Genomic DNA, 17,901 nt, shown 5'->3' with positions numbered 1-17,901 from the left:
TGCAACTTTATTGAATTTATTTATTAGTGTTAATGGTTTTTCAGTGGAGTCATTAGGGTTTTCTACAGGTAGAATCATTTCATCTGCAAATATAGGTAATTTTACTTCTTCATTTCCAAGTTGAATGTGTCTTTTCTAAATGCTCTTGATAGTACTTCTGGTACATGTTTAATAGAAGTGGTAAGAGTAGGCATCCTTGCCTGGTACCAGAAGAATGGCTATTTCTGCTTTCCGATTGATTATGATGTTATCAGCGGCTTTCCATAAATGGTTTTTAATTTAAAAAATAAATAAGGAGAAAGAAGAGTGGGCAGGTAAACCTTATTGCTTGGGCTGAGACATATTTTAGAGTTTCACATCATTCCAGCTTCAAATAAAATAATGCAACAGTGTTCTTAAATTTTCATTATTGTTTAATCATCAACAACTGCATTGCACACTATCAACGTTTGTGTGGTTGCTGAAAGCCTATAATTATGTCCATTCAACCACACCTTTCTTATCAAAACTCGAATTCCAACTAAGCCAAGGATAAAAGTTATATATTAAATGAATTTCAGTAGAAGGCCCACATATTTGAGCAAGCACTTACTTTTATGAAGAAAGAAGAATATAAGAATGACAAAATCTCTGAAATGTAACTGGCATGTAAAAAACTTTGATTTGGTTTTGGAAAAACATGTTCCTAGCTGCTATAGAATGTTTACAAATATCCTAAATCAAGATAATTTGTAGCATTTTATGAGAATAAAATAAGGTATATTTGACTGCTAAAAAATATAAATAAATAAATAAATAAATAGCCTTTATGATGTTGAGGAACTTTTCTTCTATGCCTAAACTCTCAAATCAAGAACCATTAACTCCACACCATTATTTAACTACCTAAACTTTTAATCAAGAAAGCATGTTAAACTTTGTTTAATGCCTTTTCACCAATTGATATGATCATGTATTTTTTGTCTTTCAGTCTGTTGATATAATTGATATACTACATTGATCAATTTGTGTAGGTTAAGTCAGTATACCAAGGATAAATCCCATTTGATTATGATGTATAATCTTTTGGATGTGTTGTTGAATTTGTTTTGCTAATATTTTATTGAAAATTTTTACCTCAGTGTTTGTCAGAATTATTGGCCTGTAGTTTTCCTTTCTTTGGTGTCTTTGTCTTGGGTTAGGTATAAAGGTAATGCTGGGCTTGTAACAAGTACTAAGCAGTACACCTTCTGTCTCTATTTTTTTGAAAATTTTAAAAAGTATTGGTAATAATTCTTCTTTGAATGTTTGATACTTTTCAGCTCTAGAGCCATCTAGTCCTAGGCTTTCTTTGTTGAAAGGTTTTTAATTACTATTTCAATCTCTTTGTTTTTGGTCTGTTCAGGCTTTCTACTTCTTTCTGATTCAACCTTTATAGGTTGTATTTTTCTAGGAATTCATCTATTTTCTCTAGGCTATCAAATTTATTGACAAATAATTTTAAATATTAGTCCTTTAAGATCTTTTTTTCATTTCTGAGACATCTTTTGTAATATCTCCACTTTCATTTCTGATTTTATATATTTGAGTTTTTCTCTTAGTCTGCCTAAGAGTTTGTCTATTTTGTTACCATTTGCATGGAATATGTTCTTCCATCTTTTTCTTTCAGCCTATGCATGTCTTCAAAGCTTAAAAATGTCTCTTGGAGGCAGCATATAGTCAGATCTTGTTTTTTCAGCCATTCAGCCACTCTTTATCTTTTGATTGGAAAATTTAATCCATTTACATTCCTAGTAATTATTTATAGGTAAGGATCTCCTACTGCCATTTTGTTTTATGGATTTCTTTTTCATTTCTTCCTCCCTTGTTTATCTTTGTGATTTGGTCATTTTTCTGTAGTGCTGCATTTTTATTCTTTTCTCATTATCAGTTGTATCTGCTATAGTTTTTTTTTTTTGTATTTACCATGAGGTTTACATAAAACATCTTATAGTTGTAATGGAGTATCTTACACCAATAACAACTTAACTTCAGTCATGTATAAAAACTCTAGACTTTTATCTTCCCCCTGACAATTTATACTTTTAATGTCACAATATACATATTTTATATTATATATTTCTTAACAAATTATTATGGGCATCATTATTTTTTACTCATTTGATTTTTAAGTGTCATACTAGAGATATATGTGATCTACAGAGCACTTAGAAGTATTGGAGTATTCTGGGTTTGACTATACACTTCCCTTTACTACTGAACTTGCTGGTAGAATTTAAACCTACAGAAAATTAAACTGACTAGAAATTTTATTTAGACCAATTATACCCTTTGCTCACAGACTCTGAGAACATTTAAAAGAAATGATTGGATTTGAAATAAATCTTGGAAATAAAAGCAGTATCAATAAGAAATAAAAGTAATGTCAACAAAGATATTTTGATATATACTTTACAGTCTAAAACACAAAACTATATTCATTTATCAAACACAAAACTATATTCATTTATCTCCTATGACTAGAAGCAGAATTCCACACATAAAATAATATTCTAAGTTCCTGTAGCCAGATTCTATGTCTATTTTGCTCATTTCTATCTTCCCAGCACCTGTGACAGCACTTTAAGGGAGATTTGTTGAATGAATTTATGATGACAGCAAGATATTTCAAAATAATAATAATCACTCATAGCTTTTTGGCTAAAATCAAGAGCAAATTAATAATAATACTTTATATCTTTGTGGTTTATTGTAGGCTACAGGGAATACTGTGACAGATTCCTGCTTCTAGAGGGCAGTTATATTTTACACTTATTTTTAACCTTTGTACATTGCTGAAAATAGTAGTTGATTCCGGCTAAGTGCGGTGGCTCATGCCTGTAATCCCAGCACTTTGGGAGGCTGAGACAGGTGGATCACCCGAGGTCGGGAGTTGGAGACCAGCCTGACCAACATGGTGAAACCCTGTCTCTACTAAAAATACAAAATTAGCCGGGCATGGTGGCACATGCCTATAATCCCAGCTACTCAGGAGGCTGAGACAGGAGAATCACTCGAACCTGGGAGGTGGAAGATGTGGTGAGCCAAGATCACACCATTGCACTACAGCCCAGGCAACAAGAGTGAAACTCCGTCTCAAAAAAAAAAAAAAAGTTGATTCCTAAGTACTTGTTAAATGAATCATTAATGTCTAGCAATATTTAAGGATTAGTGTCTCTATAACTTACTAATTTTGACAATGACTATAGTTTCAGTAAATTGCACTGCTAATTCTGGAAACCAGGGCAGAATACATGAGAGCATTTCAAATAAATAAAGTTATACATACTACTAGTTTGGTGGCAGGAAGGGCAATGTTCTGCTGCAAATCATGGGCCCACAACACACCATCCATCCCACAGGTGCTGTCATAATTCTTTTCATCAGGGTCATACTTGAAGAGTGCATGCTCCTGTCCATCCTGATGAATGGGGCTTAAAGGTTCAATAAAGTATCTTTGATTCCCCTGACTGAAGTAGCCCCTGAAAAAACATGAGAGTTCTGGCTTCTTAACAAATATTGTTGCATTAGGTTCATACAGATTTGTAAGATCCAAAAGAGGACCTTTAAAATTCCTAGTCAATGTCAAAAACAATTTAAGCTCACGGCAGTAAAATACAGTAAAACTTACAGCTGAAGATACCTTGGAGATTATCTAAACTTATTTTCTACAAGGAAATAAGACATATTAAGGAGAAGTGACTGCTGCAGTGTTGTACAAGCAACCATATCAGTTCTGGCACTAGAATGAATATTTCCTGACACTTGGTACAGCATTCTTCCAATTTTAATGCTATACTTGTTCTAAAGGTACACTTATAATGAAAAGGATTTTAGAGTTTTATAGATAAGTGTTAATATACTGGCTTTATAACTCATTCACTGTGATACATTTGGAAAATTCTTTAAACTCACAAGCTTCAGGTTCTCCACATTTATTTGTCTTAATACCTACCTAGTATAGTGATAGTAAAGATTGAATGAGAGAACATGTAAAGCACATGACAAATAAACATTATCAATTTCTTCTCAATTTTCTCTGCTAAAGCCTTGAACCAGGGTTCATTCAACCAATATTCATTGAGTACCCATTATTCATTAGGCATTGGACTAAGGGTAGACAGCAAAAATAAAGACATGGTCTCTTTTCTTATGCAGCTTATGTTCAAATGAGGAAAATGGATGTGTATCAAATAATCACAGAATATATATAATTATATAGTAAGTACTTATATATAATTATAATAATTGATGTGAAGAAAAAGTACAAGAGATATAATAGACAGACTGAATTAAATGTACATAAAATTAGATAATGGCAAGAGTGGATATAAGAAGATAAATTATGGGGTTTATTGCAATGGTCTGCATAAGGAATCATGGTAGATGGACTAGGATATCGTAGTAGAGACAGAATGAACAATTTCAGAAAGTGTTTAGAAGATAGAATCAATAAGACTTGGTAAGGGATTGAAAATGCAGGGCTGAGGGGCAAGAAGACCTCAAGGAATTTAGGTTTCTGAATTGGGCAAGTGATTATTTGATTATACCATTGATTAAAATAAAGAACATGGAAACCATACCAGATTCAAAAGACAATCATTAGTTTGGTTTAAGGCATACTGAGATTGAGGTTTCTTTAAGATATCCAACTGAAAATATGAAAAAGAAAATTAGATAATCAAGTCTGGACATCAGAAGAGCCACCTTACTATAGATTACTATAGACAGATGCATAGTATATCATTAACAGACAGAATGGTATGTCATAGTGATGGATAAGGCAATCTAGAGAGAGAGTGAGTGAGAGCTTAAAGTGGGGAGAGAGTCTGGGGGTGGTGGCTCATGCCTGTAATTCCAGCACTTTGGGAGGCTGAGGCGGACAGACTACTTGAGGTCAGGGGTTTGAGACCAACCTGGCCAATATGGTGAAATTCTGTTTCTATTAAAAATACAAAACCTAGCCAGGTGTGGTGGCAGGCATCTGTAATCCCAGCTACTCGAGAGGCTGAGGTAGGAGAATCACTTGAACCCAGGAGACTGAGATTGCAGTGAGCTGAAATCGCACCACTATACTCCAGCCTGGTGACAGAGCAAGACTCCATCTAAATTAATGAGTAAAATAAAGTGAAGAGCAAGAAGAGAGAGCAGCTCCCATTACCTAAAGATTCTGACTCCAGAACTGGGACTCAAAATCCTGTATTTTAAAAATAAGCTAACAAAAATATATTTGAAAGCAATTCGGATATGTAATTTACAAGCCACTATCAAGAGAAGCGGTGTTTCTTCAAATTTCAAAATTTTATGGCCCTTATGATTTATATTCAACTATATAAAAATTAATGATATTTGGGATTCATCTGGTTGGTTAGATATATACATAAATACCACAATCACAGGTACATGCAAAACATTCCTGAAGTCTTACCTTAGACCCCTACATGTGCTGATGCTAGCGTCAGAAACCTTTTCATTAAGGATATGTCCTTGATAATAACAATCATCCTAAAGGAAAAAGGGTTTTGTAAAGAGAAGTACATGTGAATTTTAGCACCGCTGCTAAAGCCGCATCTGAAATCTTGAAACAGGATTTTAAATGCTTTCAAACAATATTCTGCTGTACAACAGTAAACTAAGATGTTTAAAAAATAATTAAAATCTTTCATGTAAGTTAAAATTGTTCATGTCAGTTAATGATCCCAAAATGTTTACAAGGTATTAACTGTCAATGTTGACTAAGTAGGCTCAATGTCAATAATACTTAGATGGAATAAACTTGGATATGTCAGTTTAAAACCTGAGCTCCTAAAACACTGGGCACTCATTTTTCCTTTTGGCCAATTTCTCATTAACTTTTTTCTAGCAAAGACCTACAAGCTTTTTCCGAAAGGATGGGTTATTCAGATTGGGCTTTTGTTTTTACTTTCTTGATTTATCAAAAGCGTTCCATCAGATTAACTGGATCAGCACATTTCTTGCCTGCATTTGGAGCAAAATGCCCTTCTTAACATTTTTTCGTGTGGGTGTTCCATGAAGGACCTTTCTAGTTTGGGACAGATGAGGTTTTGACCCATGTAAACTCTGATATTATTGCTACAGAGAACAATGTTTGAAGTGCTTCCCATGGAAAATGGAGCTCAGAAAAAGAGGTAATGGTGCATGACCCCTCACATGGCTACACACTGTCATCTGCTCAGTCTAAGAAAAGATGGGCTATGAATAGCAGTCAAGAGAAATTGTTTAAGAAAAGCAATTCTGCAGTTGCCATTGAGGAAATAGTCTTGGCTGAAGAGACCACAAATCCAGAGAAATGATCGAAATTGATTGAGAACACCAGAGGTATGTAACTCTTCACTCTCAAGAAAATAACATGCTCCTTCTACCCACCCTCCTACAGGGGTCCTTAAAGGCTGGAAAAACTTACCGGAGTTGCCAAGAAATTGTTTTGTTCTTGTTAAAATATAAAAAAAAGAAAAGTGGAAAATCAATTAGGTAATGGCTACTGCTGAAAAAAAGCACTAATGTTACAAATGCAGTTTCACTTCTATTATTTGCCTGGCAAGGACACTACCTTTAGGTCTGTGGGTAAAACCCTAATTAAAGAATTGAAGAGACTCCGTTATACCATAATTTGTGGGCTTGTGGTGATCTCCTTTCCAGTGGAATTATAATATGTTTCTGTGTAGCCTGGTGCAAGGAGGTTCCTGGAGAAAGAAACACAAAAATGTTGTGGTTACTTGTGCTGATTGCTAAGTCCATGGAACTTCTCAAGTCATTTGAGAGCAAACGCTGATTAGTCCAGGTTTGTGTGAGCCATAAGCAGCAACAGACTCAGCACACTCTCCATAGGCTGCCTTGCTCTTGCTGAGGATAATATCACAGGTAAGATACTCACTTGTTTTTTTTCAAATAAAGCACTGCAATTTTTCCATTAACTGTCATTTTATACTTTAATTCTGTTTCAAATTGTTCCTGCAAAAATACACAAACATTTACTTGTAATTAAAAACATATTCATTTGACTATTATATTTCTATCTGTGTAGTCATTAGCAAGCAATATCTATTTTTTTAGCAGTATAATACCAAATGCTTGCCTCTTCCCCTTTTGACAGATCAAACAACTCTGGCAACTAAATGAACAAATTATCTGAGAGCCTTTTATCCATCCACCCTTCCAACCATCCTTCCATCCATCCATCCCTGCATTTTACAAGTATCATTTGAGTGAGTGCTGTTTCTTTGCAAGATACTGCTTGGTTCTGAAAATTCTACTCTAAGCAAGAAAAATTGGTACGTACTGTCAGAGAGCTTACAATCTTGTGAAAAGACAGACAATGAGGTGAGTTATGTGCATGATAATGGATGTATATAGTAGGATGTCTCACATCTTAAGGCCAGGAAAGGCTTTTTTGAGGAAGTAATGTTTAAGACGACACATAAATTACCCAGGTGAAGTGAGTAAGGGAAGTTAACTGATTAGAAGGAATAGTTTACACAGACGCCTAAAAACTTCTATCACATCTCATGATTTTTGGTCTTGAGGTCTTCTCAAGACTAACTGGAACATAAACTATGAGAAACATACCAGGAATGTATACTGTAATGTGAGGAAGAACCATCAAGAAGAAGCCACAGTCCCAGGTATTTAGAAGGAAGAAATATTACCTCGGGTAAACCATGTAAAAGGAAAATTAGTTTAAACTTGGATATTGGTATATAAGGAGAGCTATTGAGGACTACACAGAATTATTTTAAAGAAGATGTTTTGGGGTACTAAGTTCTGACTTTGGTCTATAAAACAGGGTTATTGGCTGTGGTTGCACTCAATATCTAAAAAGTTATTAGGAAGTGCCTTGTTATTGTCATTAAAGATATCTAAATATGGTAGACCAAAGGTGGTTGAGAAACACATATTATGGACTGAGTTCTGTTTCTTCTGCTATGGTGCACCTAAGCTCAAGCCTTCCTTCTCTCCCTCCCCTTCTGGCCAGTATGGTATCTGAGCTCACAGACGGACAAGGCATGTTAGAGTCATCAGATCATGAGCACTGTGCTTGGATTTAGCCCTCTCCAAAGTCAATTCTTACAGTCCATACTTTGCTTAAATCCTCAGTTGTTGAGGTCTGCTCTGCTGTCAGTAATCCCAGGCTATAAATATCCCCCAATGTGGGCTTAGATAAGTAGAGGTTGATGGACTCAGCTTATTTTCATGGATGACAGGAACTGGAAAGAGAAAGGGCATTGAAAATAAAAGTTATGCAGAATAGTCATAACCTCTTATTGTTCAGGATTAAGAAAGGCTAGCTAGAATGAAGCTATGAGAATGATACCAAATATGGTCTTCTACCAGAAATGGCCTTCCAGATATCTGCTTCCTGTTCAGCAATGGCTTTTTAGTAGATTTAGTTACTAAAACTTTAGCTGAAGGTTGTTTTAGAAAAGAATAAATGCTTTTGGAGTGGAGTTTTGGTTAACACTGGCATAAAGATTATGGATGGAAGGAAAGATGAAGGAAGAAAGCCAGGGCCTCTATGAAAGAGAGTACACTGGGTAATGTAATAATAATACTTTTTAAAGAGAGTTCCCTGGTGGAGAGCAAGGTTTGAGGATAAGAAGTGTGTTCTAGTTGTGTACTCTGTAGGTTCTGAAGTATGCATCAAGAGAAGTAAGATGCACCTTGATTTGGAGAGCACTCACTAGAAGGAAATGATTTTGGTTTTACTGAGTAAGACTAGCTGACCACAGAAACATATAGATCCAAATTTCCTCTAAAATAATGACATGGGTCTGATTTAGTGGGTAGATTGGGAAAGCCACAGTCTTGGATGTTTCTGGGATGGAGCAAACCTGTAAGGTCTAGGGCATGTCAATGGGCACACAGGAAATATCAAGGGCAGCCGTAGAATACACAGAGAGGTTCTTAATTCTAGTAATACAACAGTTGTTCAAAACTTACAGTAAATCCATGAGCTCTAGAAACCCTGCTAAGTCAGCTAATGGGCCTGAAAGAATTCTCAATCTGAGGGAGGAATTGTGCTGTAAGATATTTTCTTTTACGACATGGGCCAATACCAAGATGGTTTGGGCCTCTAAGAACATGTACAATCTGGATGCTGAATTCTTTGAAGAATAGTTACTGTCTTTAGAACGTAAGTTCCCAGCATCAGGGACTTTCACAGGGTATAGGTTAAATATGCATCTATGGAGGTTTATGAGTAATATGCTCCAGTCATAAACATTTATTCATTTGTCCATTAGTTTACTTATTCATTTGGTCATTTATTTAACACATAGTTATTTAGTCCTTGTGTCATTCATATAAACACAATCGTGAATATGATTATGAATAAAATATTCAAAGTTCCACCTTGTTCTTTACTCCCAGCCCCCAAAAATTTTTACACAGGATTATTTCAGTCTAGCTGAAATATTAAGCAATGTGGCATGTGTGATCAAGTCAGAAAGATGATGTCACAACCCTGGCGTAGCTGACAGGTAAAGCCAGTGCCTGTTCTCTGGTTGTATAATAAAACAACACAGGGCACAGTTGTATAATGATAACTACAGAAGTCTTCCATCTGTTCACTGTCTTGAGAAGTGAAGCACTTAATCTAGGGTGAGACCTATGAAGCTTTCATGGGATATACAGAGATCCCCTTGATCATAAGGGTGGTCAACTGCACTATGAATTTGGGATTGTTTCAAATAATATTTGCTAATCAAGTCTTTGCACAGGGAAGACCCATAGTCTCAACACAGAAACTACAAAGATAACTCCTAAGAACTTGGCTTATATCTAGAAGAAAGTGTTCTTATTAGTCATAAGGTGTGCCTGAGAGACTATAGAAGAGTCTATACCAATGGAAATCATGCATTTGTTGTGTAGCAAACAAAGATGTCACTAGCTTCTTCAGTCTATGTTTGTAAAACAACTGTGATATGGCAGAACCCAAGAACCCTAACAGGGCAGGATTGAGATATGAGGCATGCAGCAGCATTAGGAACCTTAGATCTGTGGATAGGACAGAATCTGGAATCATGGACAGATTGCTAGGGCTTAGATCTGGATGTTCACAGGGTGATATCAAAAGCCACAGGATAGGATTGCCAGATAAAATACAGGATGCCAATTAAATGTGAATCTCAGATAAACAGAGAATTTTTTTGTTTATACATAAAAACACACAATACTTTTTAAAATACATATGCCCCCTATGACCATGGTGACATACTAATGAAATGAAATTTAACTGGGCATCCTATATTTCTGTTTGCTAAATGTGACAATCCTGCACATGGAGGAGTTTAGAAGATGTGGGAAAGAATAGAAACTAGAGATCAGCGACTAAGGAAAAGAGATGCAAATGCACTAGCTGGGAAAATTAGATTCATTCTGTTGGAATGCTTCTTTATAATTATATCAGAAGTGTTGTGTGGAACATACATGTATATATATTTAAAATATATATATATTTTAAATATATATATATTTTAAATATATATATATTTTAAATATATATATATTTGTATTTGAGACGGAGTCTCACTCTGTCACCCAGGCTGGAGTGCAGTGGCATGATCTCAGCTCACTGCCACCTCTGCCTCCCAGGGTTCAAGTGATTCTCCTGCCTCAGCCTCCTGAGAAGCTGGTGTTACAGGTGCGCACCACCACACCCAGCTAATTTTTGTGTGTGTATTTTTAGTAGAGACAGGGTTTCACCATGTTGGTCGGACTAGTCTCTTAACTCCTGACCTCGTGATCCACCCGCCTCGGCCTCCCAAAGTGGTGTGGGACATATTTATACAAAAAAGTTTTACTGTTTGTCTGAAATTCAAACTTAACTGGTACTCTGTATTTCATCTGGCAACCCTGTCATGCGGTTTTTGATATCTCCCTGTGAACAGCTGGAATTAAACCCTGGCAAAACTTACTGCTAATGGTTTAGCCACATGGTTATTGTGGGGTAATTCAAAGGTGTCACCTGACACCTGAGATATTAAAAAGTAAACATGGGAGAGTTATATTTATTTCTGAGATGCTGTGGAAGCATTCAGTGCTCATTCCATTATATTCATCAGGCCTCATAATATATTCTCTTCTACACTCTACAACCTAATATATTCTCTTCTACACTCTACAACCAAAGGGAGCAGGAGAGAACTTGGAAATGTAACAGATGAAACTAAAAAAATAAAAGATTTTCCATTTAAAGAAACATTAAAAGGTTCTAATTAGTTAGGTAATTTTTTCTTCAATTATCTATGGTATTTATTTAATACTCATTTCCTTTAAAGATAAAATTAATGTGCTTTGCAATTATTTATTTAAACCAACATGTATTAATGAAACAAGTATTTATGTTCCAGGACAAGGATTGGCAGGTGAGGGTGAAGGAGGAGTAGAGACATAGCAAAGACATATTTAAAATAAAATAAAATAAAATAAAATAAAAACCTCTTAAAAATTTACCTGGACAGTTTCAAACCAGAGGTGGAGGTTACACTTGCTCTCATAGAAACACATGCACACACACACATACATACACTTGTGAACACACCATCGCTCCTGACACAAAATCAACATTTCTTTTTAAAATCAGTAGCTAAACTTTATAATACTGACTGTGACTGACGCACGATTTCAGGATAGGGATATATTAGTGTATATATGAATATGGCAAGTCAGCTTAACAAAGACTATAAGAGACTCTAAATGTAGAGTCCCCTAAATGGGAGGGACTCTAAATGTAGAGAGAATATTTTAAGTAGCAAGAAATCCATTAAAAAAAGCATAGAAGTAGAAACAAGAATATTATTAAGAAAAGCAAACTGAAGCTGATAATTTATGTCGAAAAGAAGAATTTTAAAATAAAGGTTTATTAACTGGGACATGAAGCCACAAAAACTGAAAATTAGTCATAAGAACTGGAATATGATGGGCTACACAGGGCAGCACCATAGCATAATCTCTCTATTTTTTTTTTTTTTTTGAGAAGGAGTTTCACTCTTGTTGCCCAGGTTGGAGTGCAAATGACGTGATCTCAGCTCACTGCAACCTCTGCCTCCCAGGTTGCAATGATTCTCCTGCCTCAGCCTCCTTAGTAGTTGGGATTAGAGGTTTCCAATGATTCTCCTGCCTCAGCCTCCTTAGTAGTTGGGATTAGAGATGCCCACCACCACACCCAGCTAATTTTTTGTATTTTTGGTAGAGACAGGTTTCACAGCCTTGGCCAGGTTGGTCTTGAACCCCTGACTTCAGGTGACCCACCCGCCTCAATCTCCCAAAGTGCTGGGATTACAGGTGTGAGCCAATGCACCCAGCCCATAGCATAATCTTGAATAGGGAGTTAAAATTTGGATCCTTCCTTGCTTTTCATATACATTATCCCCAAATATTTATACAAGTATCATGATCATCTCCACTTTAAGACAAGAAACGTAAGGTTTATGTTTGTCTAAATTTATACAGAGAGAATGGACAAAATTTACAGGTGAACACAAACTAATCCTCTGAATTCAGCTCCTATATACTTGCACTATGGATCAGGAAAATGTAAGGTTCATGTAGCCATTTAACCTAGTAATGGACTAGATAAATAATATAACTGCAGTAAATATCAAGCACATTATATCAACCTCATCCACCTAGTCAATCATTGCAAAAATTAATATTGTTCATCTAGTGTGAGCCAGTAACTAGTCTATGGCTTTCGTTAATCAAAATATATATTCAAAACTCAAATTTATTTTTTGCAGTCGTGAGGAAATCACTTCACAGCTGTGATTAAAAACACTTCACTTGTGTTTAAATTTTCCTCAAAATGTTCAGTGAAAAAAGGGTGTTTGGTGTGCACGTGCATGTGTGTGTGTGTGTAAATGTTGGGTTTTCTTGGAAGCGTTGTTTACTGTGAGACAAAAACACATAAAGAGTAGATAATTAGTGTAAATTTCCACAAGGACACAATTAATCATTGGTTTAGTAGCAAAAGGTTGATAACAAAGAAGATACAGGTGAACTTGTAAAATTTCAGCTGATGGCTAACAAGGGAAGTGAAGGACCTCTTCAAGGAGAACACAAACCACTGCTTAAGGAAATCAGAAAGGACACAAACAAATGGGAAAACATTCCATGTTCATGGATATGAAGACTCAATACTGTGAAAATAGCCATACTGCCCACAGTAATTTATAGAATCAATGCTATTCCTATTAAACTACCATTGACATCCTTCACAGAATTAGAAAAAATTACCTTAAAATTCATATGGAACCACAAAAGAGCCTGTATAGCCAAGACAATCTTAAGCAAAAAGAACAAAGCTGGAGGCATTATACTACCGGACTTCAAGGTGTATTACAAGGCTGTAGTAAACAAAACAGCATGGTACTGGTACAAAACAGACATATAGACCAATGGAAATGAATAGAGAGGTCAGAAATAAGACCACACATCTATAATCCTCTGATCTTTGACAAACCTTACAAAAACAAGCAATGGGAAAAAGATTTCATATTTAATAAATGGTACTGGGAGAACTGGCTAGCCACATGCAGAAAATTGAAACTGGACCCCTTTGTTCCACCTTATACAAAAATTAACTCAAGATAGATTAAAAACTCAAATGTAAACCCCAAAACTATAAAAACCCTAGAAGAAAATCTAGGCAATACCATTCAGGACATAAGCACAGGCAAAAATTTCATGACAAATCATCAAAAGCAATTGCAACAAAAGCAAAAATTGACAAACGGGATCTAATAAAACTAAAGAGCTTCTATACAGCAAAATAAACTATCATCAGAGTGAAGAGACAACCTACAGAATGAGAGAAAATTTTTACAATCTATTGATCTGACAAAGGTCAAATATGCAGAATCTACAAGGAACTTAAAATTTATAAGAAAAACAAAGAACCCTGAACAATGAGAACACATGGACACAGGATGGGGAACATCACACACTGTGGCTTGTTGTGGGGAGGGGGGAGGGATAGCATTAGGAGATATACCTAATGTAAATGATGAGTTAATGGGTGTAGCACACCAACATGGCACATGTATATATATGTAACAAACCTGCACGTTGTGCACATGTACCCTAGAACTTAAGGTATAATTTTTAAAAAAAAGTGGACAAAGGACATGAACAGACACTTCTCAAAAGAAGACATTCATGCAGCCAACAAACATGAAAAAAGCTCAACATCACTGATGATTAGAGAAATGCAAATCAAAACCACAATGAGATACCATCTCACACCAGTCAGAATGGTGATTATTAAAAAGTCAAGAAACAATAGATGCTGGCAAGGCTGTGGAGAAATAGGAACGCGTTTACACTGTTGGTGGGAATGTAATTTAGTTCAACCGTTGTGGAAGACGGTGTGGCAATTCCTCAAAGACCTAGAACCAGAAATACCATTTAACCCAGCAATCCCATTACTGGGTATATACCCAATGGAATATAAATCATTCTATTACAAAGATACATGCATGCACATGTTCATTGCAGCACTATTCACAGTAGCAGTGACGTGGAATCAACCCAAATGCCCATGAGTGAGAGACTGGATAAAGGAAATGTGGTACATATACACCATGGAATACTATGCAACCATAAAAAGGAACAGGATCACGTCCTTTGCAGGCACATGGATGGAGCTGGAAGCCGTTATCCACAGTGAACTTACACAGGAACAGAAAACCAAACACCACATGTTCTCACTTATAATTCAGAGCTGAACAATGAGAACACGTGGACACGGGCAGGGGAACAACACACTCTGAGGAGTGGTAGGGGGTGGGGCAAGGGAGAACATCAGGAAAAATAGCTAATGCATTCTGGGCTTAAAACCTAGGTGATGGGTTGATTGATGCAGCAAACCACCATGGCACACGTTTATCTATGTAACAAACCTGCACATTCTGCACATGTATCCCAGAACTTAAAATAGAATTTTAAAAAAGACAAAAAGTTATTAGAAAAAAAATTCAGCTGATGAGTCTCTTATTTTTAACAGTAAATGATACAACAAACTGGTCAGTGTCTCAGGGTTACAGACTGACTCTTAGACTTTAGTGTAACAGAACTTGAGCTACCTTAATGGCCAGAAAGCCTGTGTTGATCCCACAGAGGCTCTCAGGAGAACATATGGACTCTCCCATATATTAAATCAATTTAGCTGCTTGGATAGGCAGCCACAAATAATACTAACACATAAAGTTGTCATTTGGAGTCAAACAGAGGTTTGAATCCTAGCTAGAAAACGTATAAGCTATGTGCTCCTAGGCAGGGTACTTAAATTTTCTGAGCCCCTATCTCTCCACTTAGAAATAAAATACTGTAAAAATACACTTATGTTATATGTTTGTTGAAAGGACTAAATATGAAAATATATTTAAAATCCTTATTTTTTTCCCAACTTTTATTTTAGATTCAGGGGATACCTGTGCCAGTTTGTTATACAGGTAAATCGCATGTCATGGGGGTTTGGTGTACAGATTACTTTGTCACCCAGATAATAAGCATAATGCACGACAGGCAAAAAGGTGTCTGACATTTTAAAGAAAGTCTTAGAAAGCATTTGAAGAAAGTCATATTGAAGGGGAATCCAATGCTTTTGGGTTCCATCTGAAGTTAGTGAAACCACTTGGTTGATAATTATTTTGGGAAATGGGGTCAAATACAGGTTCTGTTTTCATAAATTTGCTTTAGAAGAAATGCTATGGGAAACCGTGTCCAGTGAGGGAATATGTGCACCGAGTGTGCTGGATTTCAGAGTATTTCTGTAAACTATTATTTGTGTCTCATTTATCTGTATCTTGCTGGCTCCCAGAAGAAGACTTAAGAGTGCAGGTAATTATAACATTGTTATAATTGAATGAATCATCATGTTTTAGCTTTTCTCTTAGAATTAATAAATGTTTATTGAGTAAATGTTGACTGAGAATATGTCGTTTCATTTGCAGTAAGAAACGTACAAACATTAAGAAGAGCCTATTCAGAAAAGACAGGTAAATTTCATGTTAATGTGCATATATACATGCATTCACCTGCTGTATTTTGTTTTCTGTTTCTGTTTCAATTGTCATAGTTGTGTTTGGAAGGATGGATAGATAGAGAGATAGCATCCAATTTTCTTTTGGAAGTACATAGAATAAATCATCATAAAATGTTAAATTTATGGCTAGGCGGTAGCTCACGCCTGTAATCCCAGCACTTTGGGAGGCCGAGGCGGGCGGATCACAAGGTCAGGAGATAGAGACCATCCTGGCTAACACAGTGAAACCCCGTCTTAACTAAAAATACAAAAAAATTAGCCGAGCGTGGTGGCGAGCGCCTGCAGTCCCAGCTACTCGGGAGGCTGAGGCAGGAGAATGGCGTGAACCTGGGAGGCGGAGCTTGCAGTGAGCCAAGATCACACCACTGCACTCCAGCCTGGGCGACAGAGCGAGACTCTGTCTGGAAAAAAAAAACAAAAACAAAAACAAATTTACTCTTTTTAACCTTGGACAGTTTCTTTCACTTCTCAGAAACTTGATTTGTAGAATGAGGTTAATAATATAACTTTGGGTTATAGTGAAGATTTTTTAAAAGGTCAAAAACAAATACAAATATAATCATTGTTATTTAACTCCAAGGTGTAATTGCTGAAAACATCACAAGTTCCACTTGAAACACACAGGCACACACATACACACACGCACATATATAAACGCACATGTATAAATCCCATATCTATCTCTCATCATAGATAGATATATATATGTGTGTATATATATATCTCAAATCAAGATCCTTTGATAAATCAAAAGCTGTACCTGTTGCTCTGGCTCTTTGACCTCTCTTTTATGCAGTGGGTGAAGTCTTATAGGATAAACCACTTCATACTTCTTCACCCCAGGGAGTTCTTTTATAGCACTTACTGAGAAAAAAGAAAAAGAAAAGACTTATCCAGGTAGAACTGAAGTAGGCTGGTCAGTAAAGGCCATCCTTACTGCATTCCCAATGAACGATGCCACACACAGAAGCCTGAAGTGATGAATGTCAGAGTGATTAATGTGCTGACACCAGAAGAGAGCGACAACCTCAGAAAGCTACTCTTTCCTCTTAAAGTTTTACTTTAACCTATATCTTCAGATCCTTCCCCATTAAAAGTTTACAGGTGTTACTGTATTTAGAGAAAGTATTTCTTTTGGATTTTCCCATTTCTTATCTTTGATCCCTGCAGTGCAGGGGAATAGCAACAGCTCAGGCAAAAAGAAATGAAGACAGAAGCGAAAGTAATCCTCTGAGAAGCGAATCAGTCCCAGAAAAAAATTGGGTTGAAGCACTGGAAACCATACAATGTTAGAAAAATAAAATAACTAATGTGCACAATTTTTATTCTATTTTTCTTGGATTTGAAAACAGCAATATTCTATACTAATAAAAAAAACTATGTCGCAGTAAGAAAAGGCTCCAATACTAGGTTCATAGAATGAGCTGGCATAAGCAGTACAGAAAAACCTTATTTTTGCATACAGAACATTTAAAAAATGAAAAATAGAGAAGCAGATAATTCAAACAGAATCACTGGCCTGGAAGGACTTTTTTGAGCCTGCAGTCATATTGAAAGAGAACTGAAAAGTGATTTGATCCAACCTATCTGCATTTTAAATGCTCCTCTCCATGTTGTCTTTAGAAGTCATTTTGTTTTATTTTATTTTGAGACAATGTCTCACTCTGTCACCAAGCTGGAGTGCAGAGGCACAAACAGGGTTCACTGCAGCCTCAACATCCTGGGCTCAAGCCATCCTTCCACCTCAGCCTCCAGAGTAGCTGGGACTGCAGGTGTGCACCACCATGCCTGGCTTTTTTTTTTTTTTTTTTCTATTAGAG

General features: G+C 36.1%; 1 protein-coding gene and 1 long non-coding RNA gene across 12 annotated transcripts in view; one reads left to right on the top strand and one right to left on the bottom strand.

The window, feature by feature from the left end:
- Positions 1-7,310, top strand: part of LOC134810844 (uncharacterized) — a 78,413-nt gene extending 71,103 nt beyond the window's left edge. The window contains exons 2-4 of the long non-coding RNA XR_010159456.1: positions 6,118-6,357; positions 6,705-6,900; positions 7,133-7,310. This is a non-coding gene — a long non-coding RNA (uncharacterized LOC134810844). The remainder of the gene's footprint in view (positions 1-6,117; positions 6,358-6,704; positions 6,901-7,132) is intronic.
- Positions 1-17,901, bottom strand: part of ADAM28 (ADAM metallopeptidase domain 28) — a 61,303-nt gene that overhangs the window by 38,428 nt on the left and 4,974 nt on the right. For 10 of the 11 annotated variants that reach the window (XR_010159454.1, XR_010159455.1, XR_008536670.2 and 7 more), the window contains exons 2-6: positions 16,842-16,945; positions 6,914-6,990; positions 6,644-6,722; positions 5,447-5,523; positions 3,308-3,500 (exon numbers count right to left, since the gene is read on the bottom strand). Coding sequence is in view for 8 of the 11 variants with exons in the window: in XM_054656593.2 (XP_054512568.2) it covers positions 3,308-3,500; positions 5,447-5,523; positions 6,644-6,722; positions 6,914-6,990; positions 16,842-16,945 (530 nt within the window). In the remaining 3 variants the exon portion in view is untranslated. Of the gene's footprint in view, positions 1-3,307; positions 3,501-5,446; positions 5,524-6,643; positions 6,723-6,913; positions 6,991-8,116; positions 8,244-16,841; positions 16,946-17,901 lie in introns of those variants that run through there. The other variant, XM_063816966.1, reaches the window with a different exon arrangement.

Source organism: Pan troglodytes, chromosome 7 (assembly GCF_028858775.2).
Source record: "Pan troglodytes isolate AG18354 chromosome 7, NHGRI_mPanTro3-v2.0_pri, whole genome shotgun sequence".
NCBI classification, from domain to species: Eukaryota; Metazoa; Chordata; class Mammalia; order Primates; family Hominidae; genus Pan; species Pan troglodytes.
This window is presented reverse-complemented; position numbering and strand designations above follow the sequence as displayed.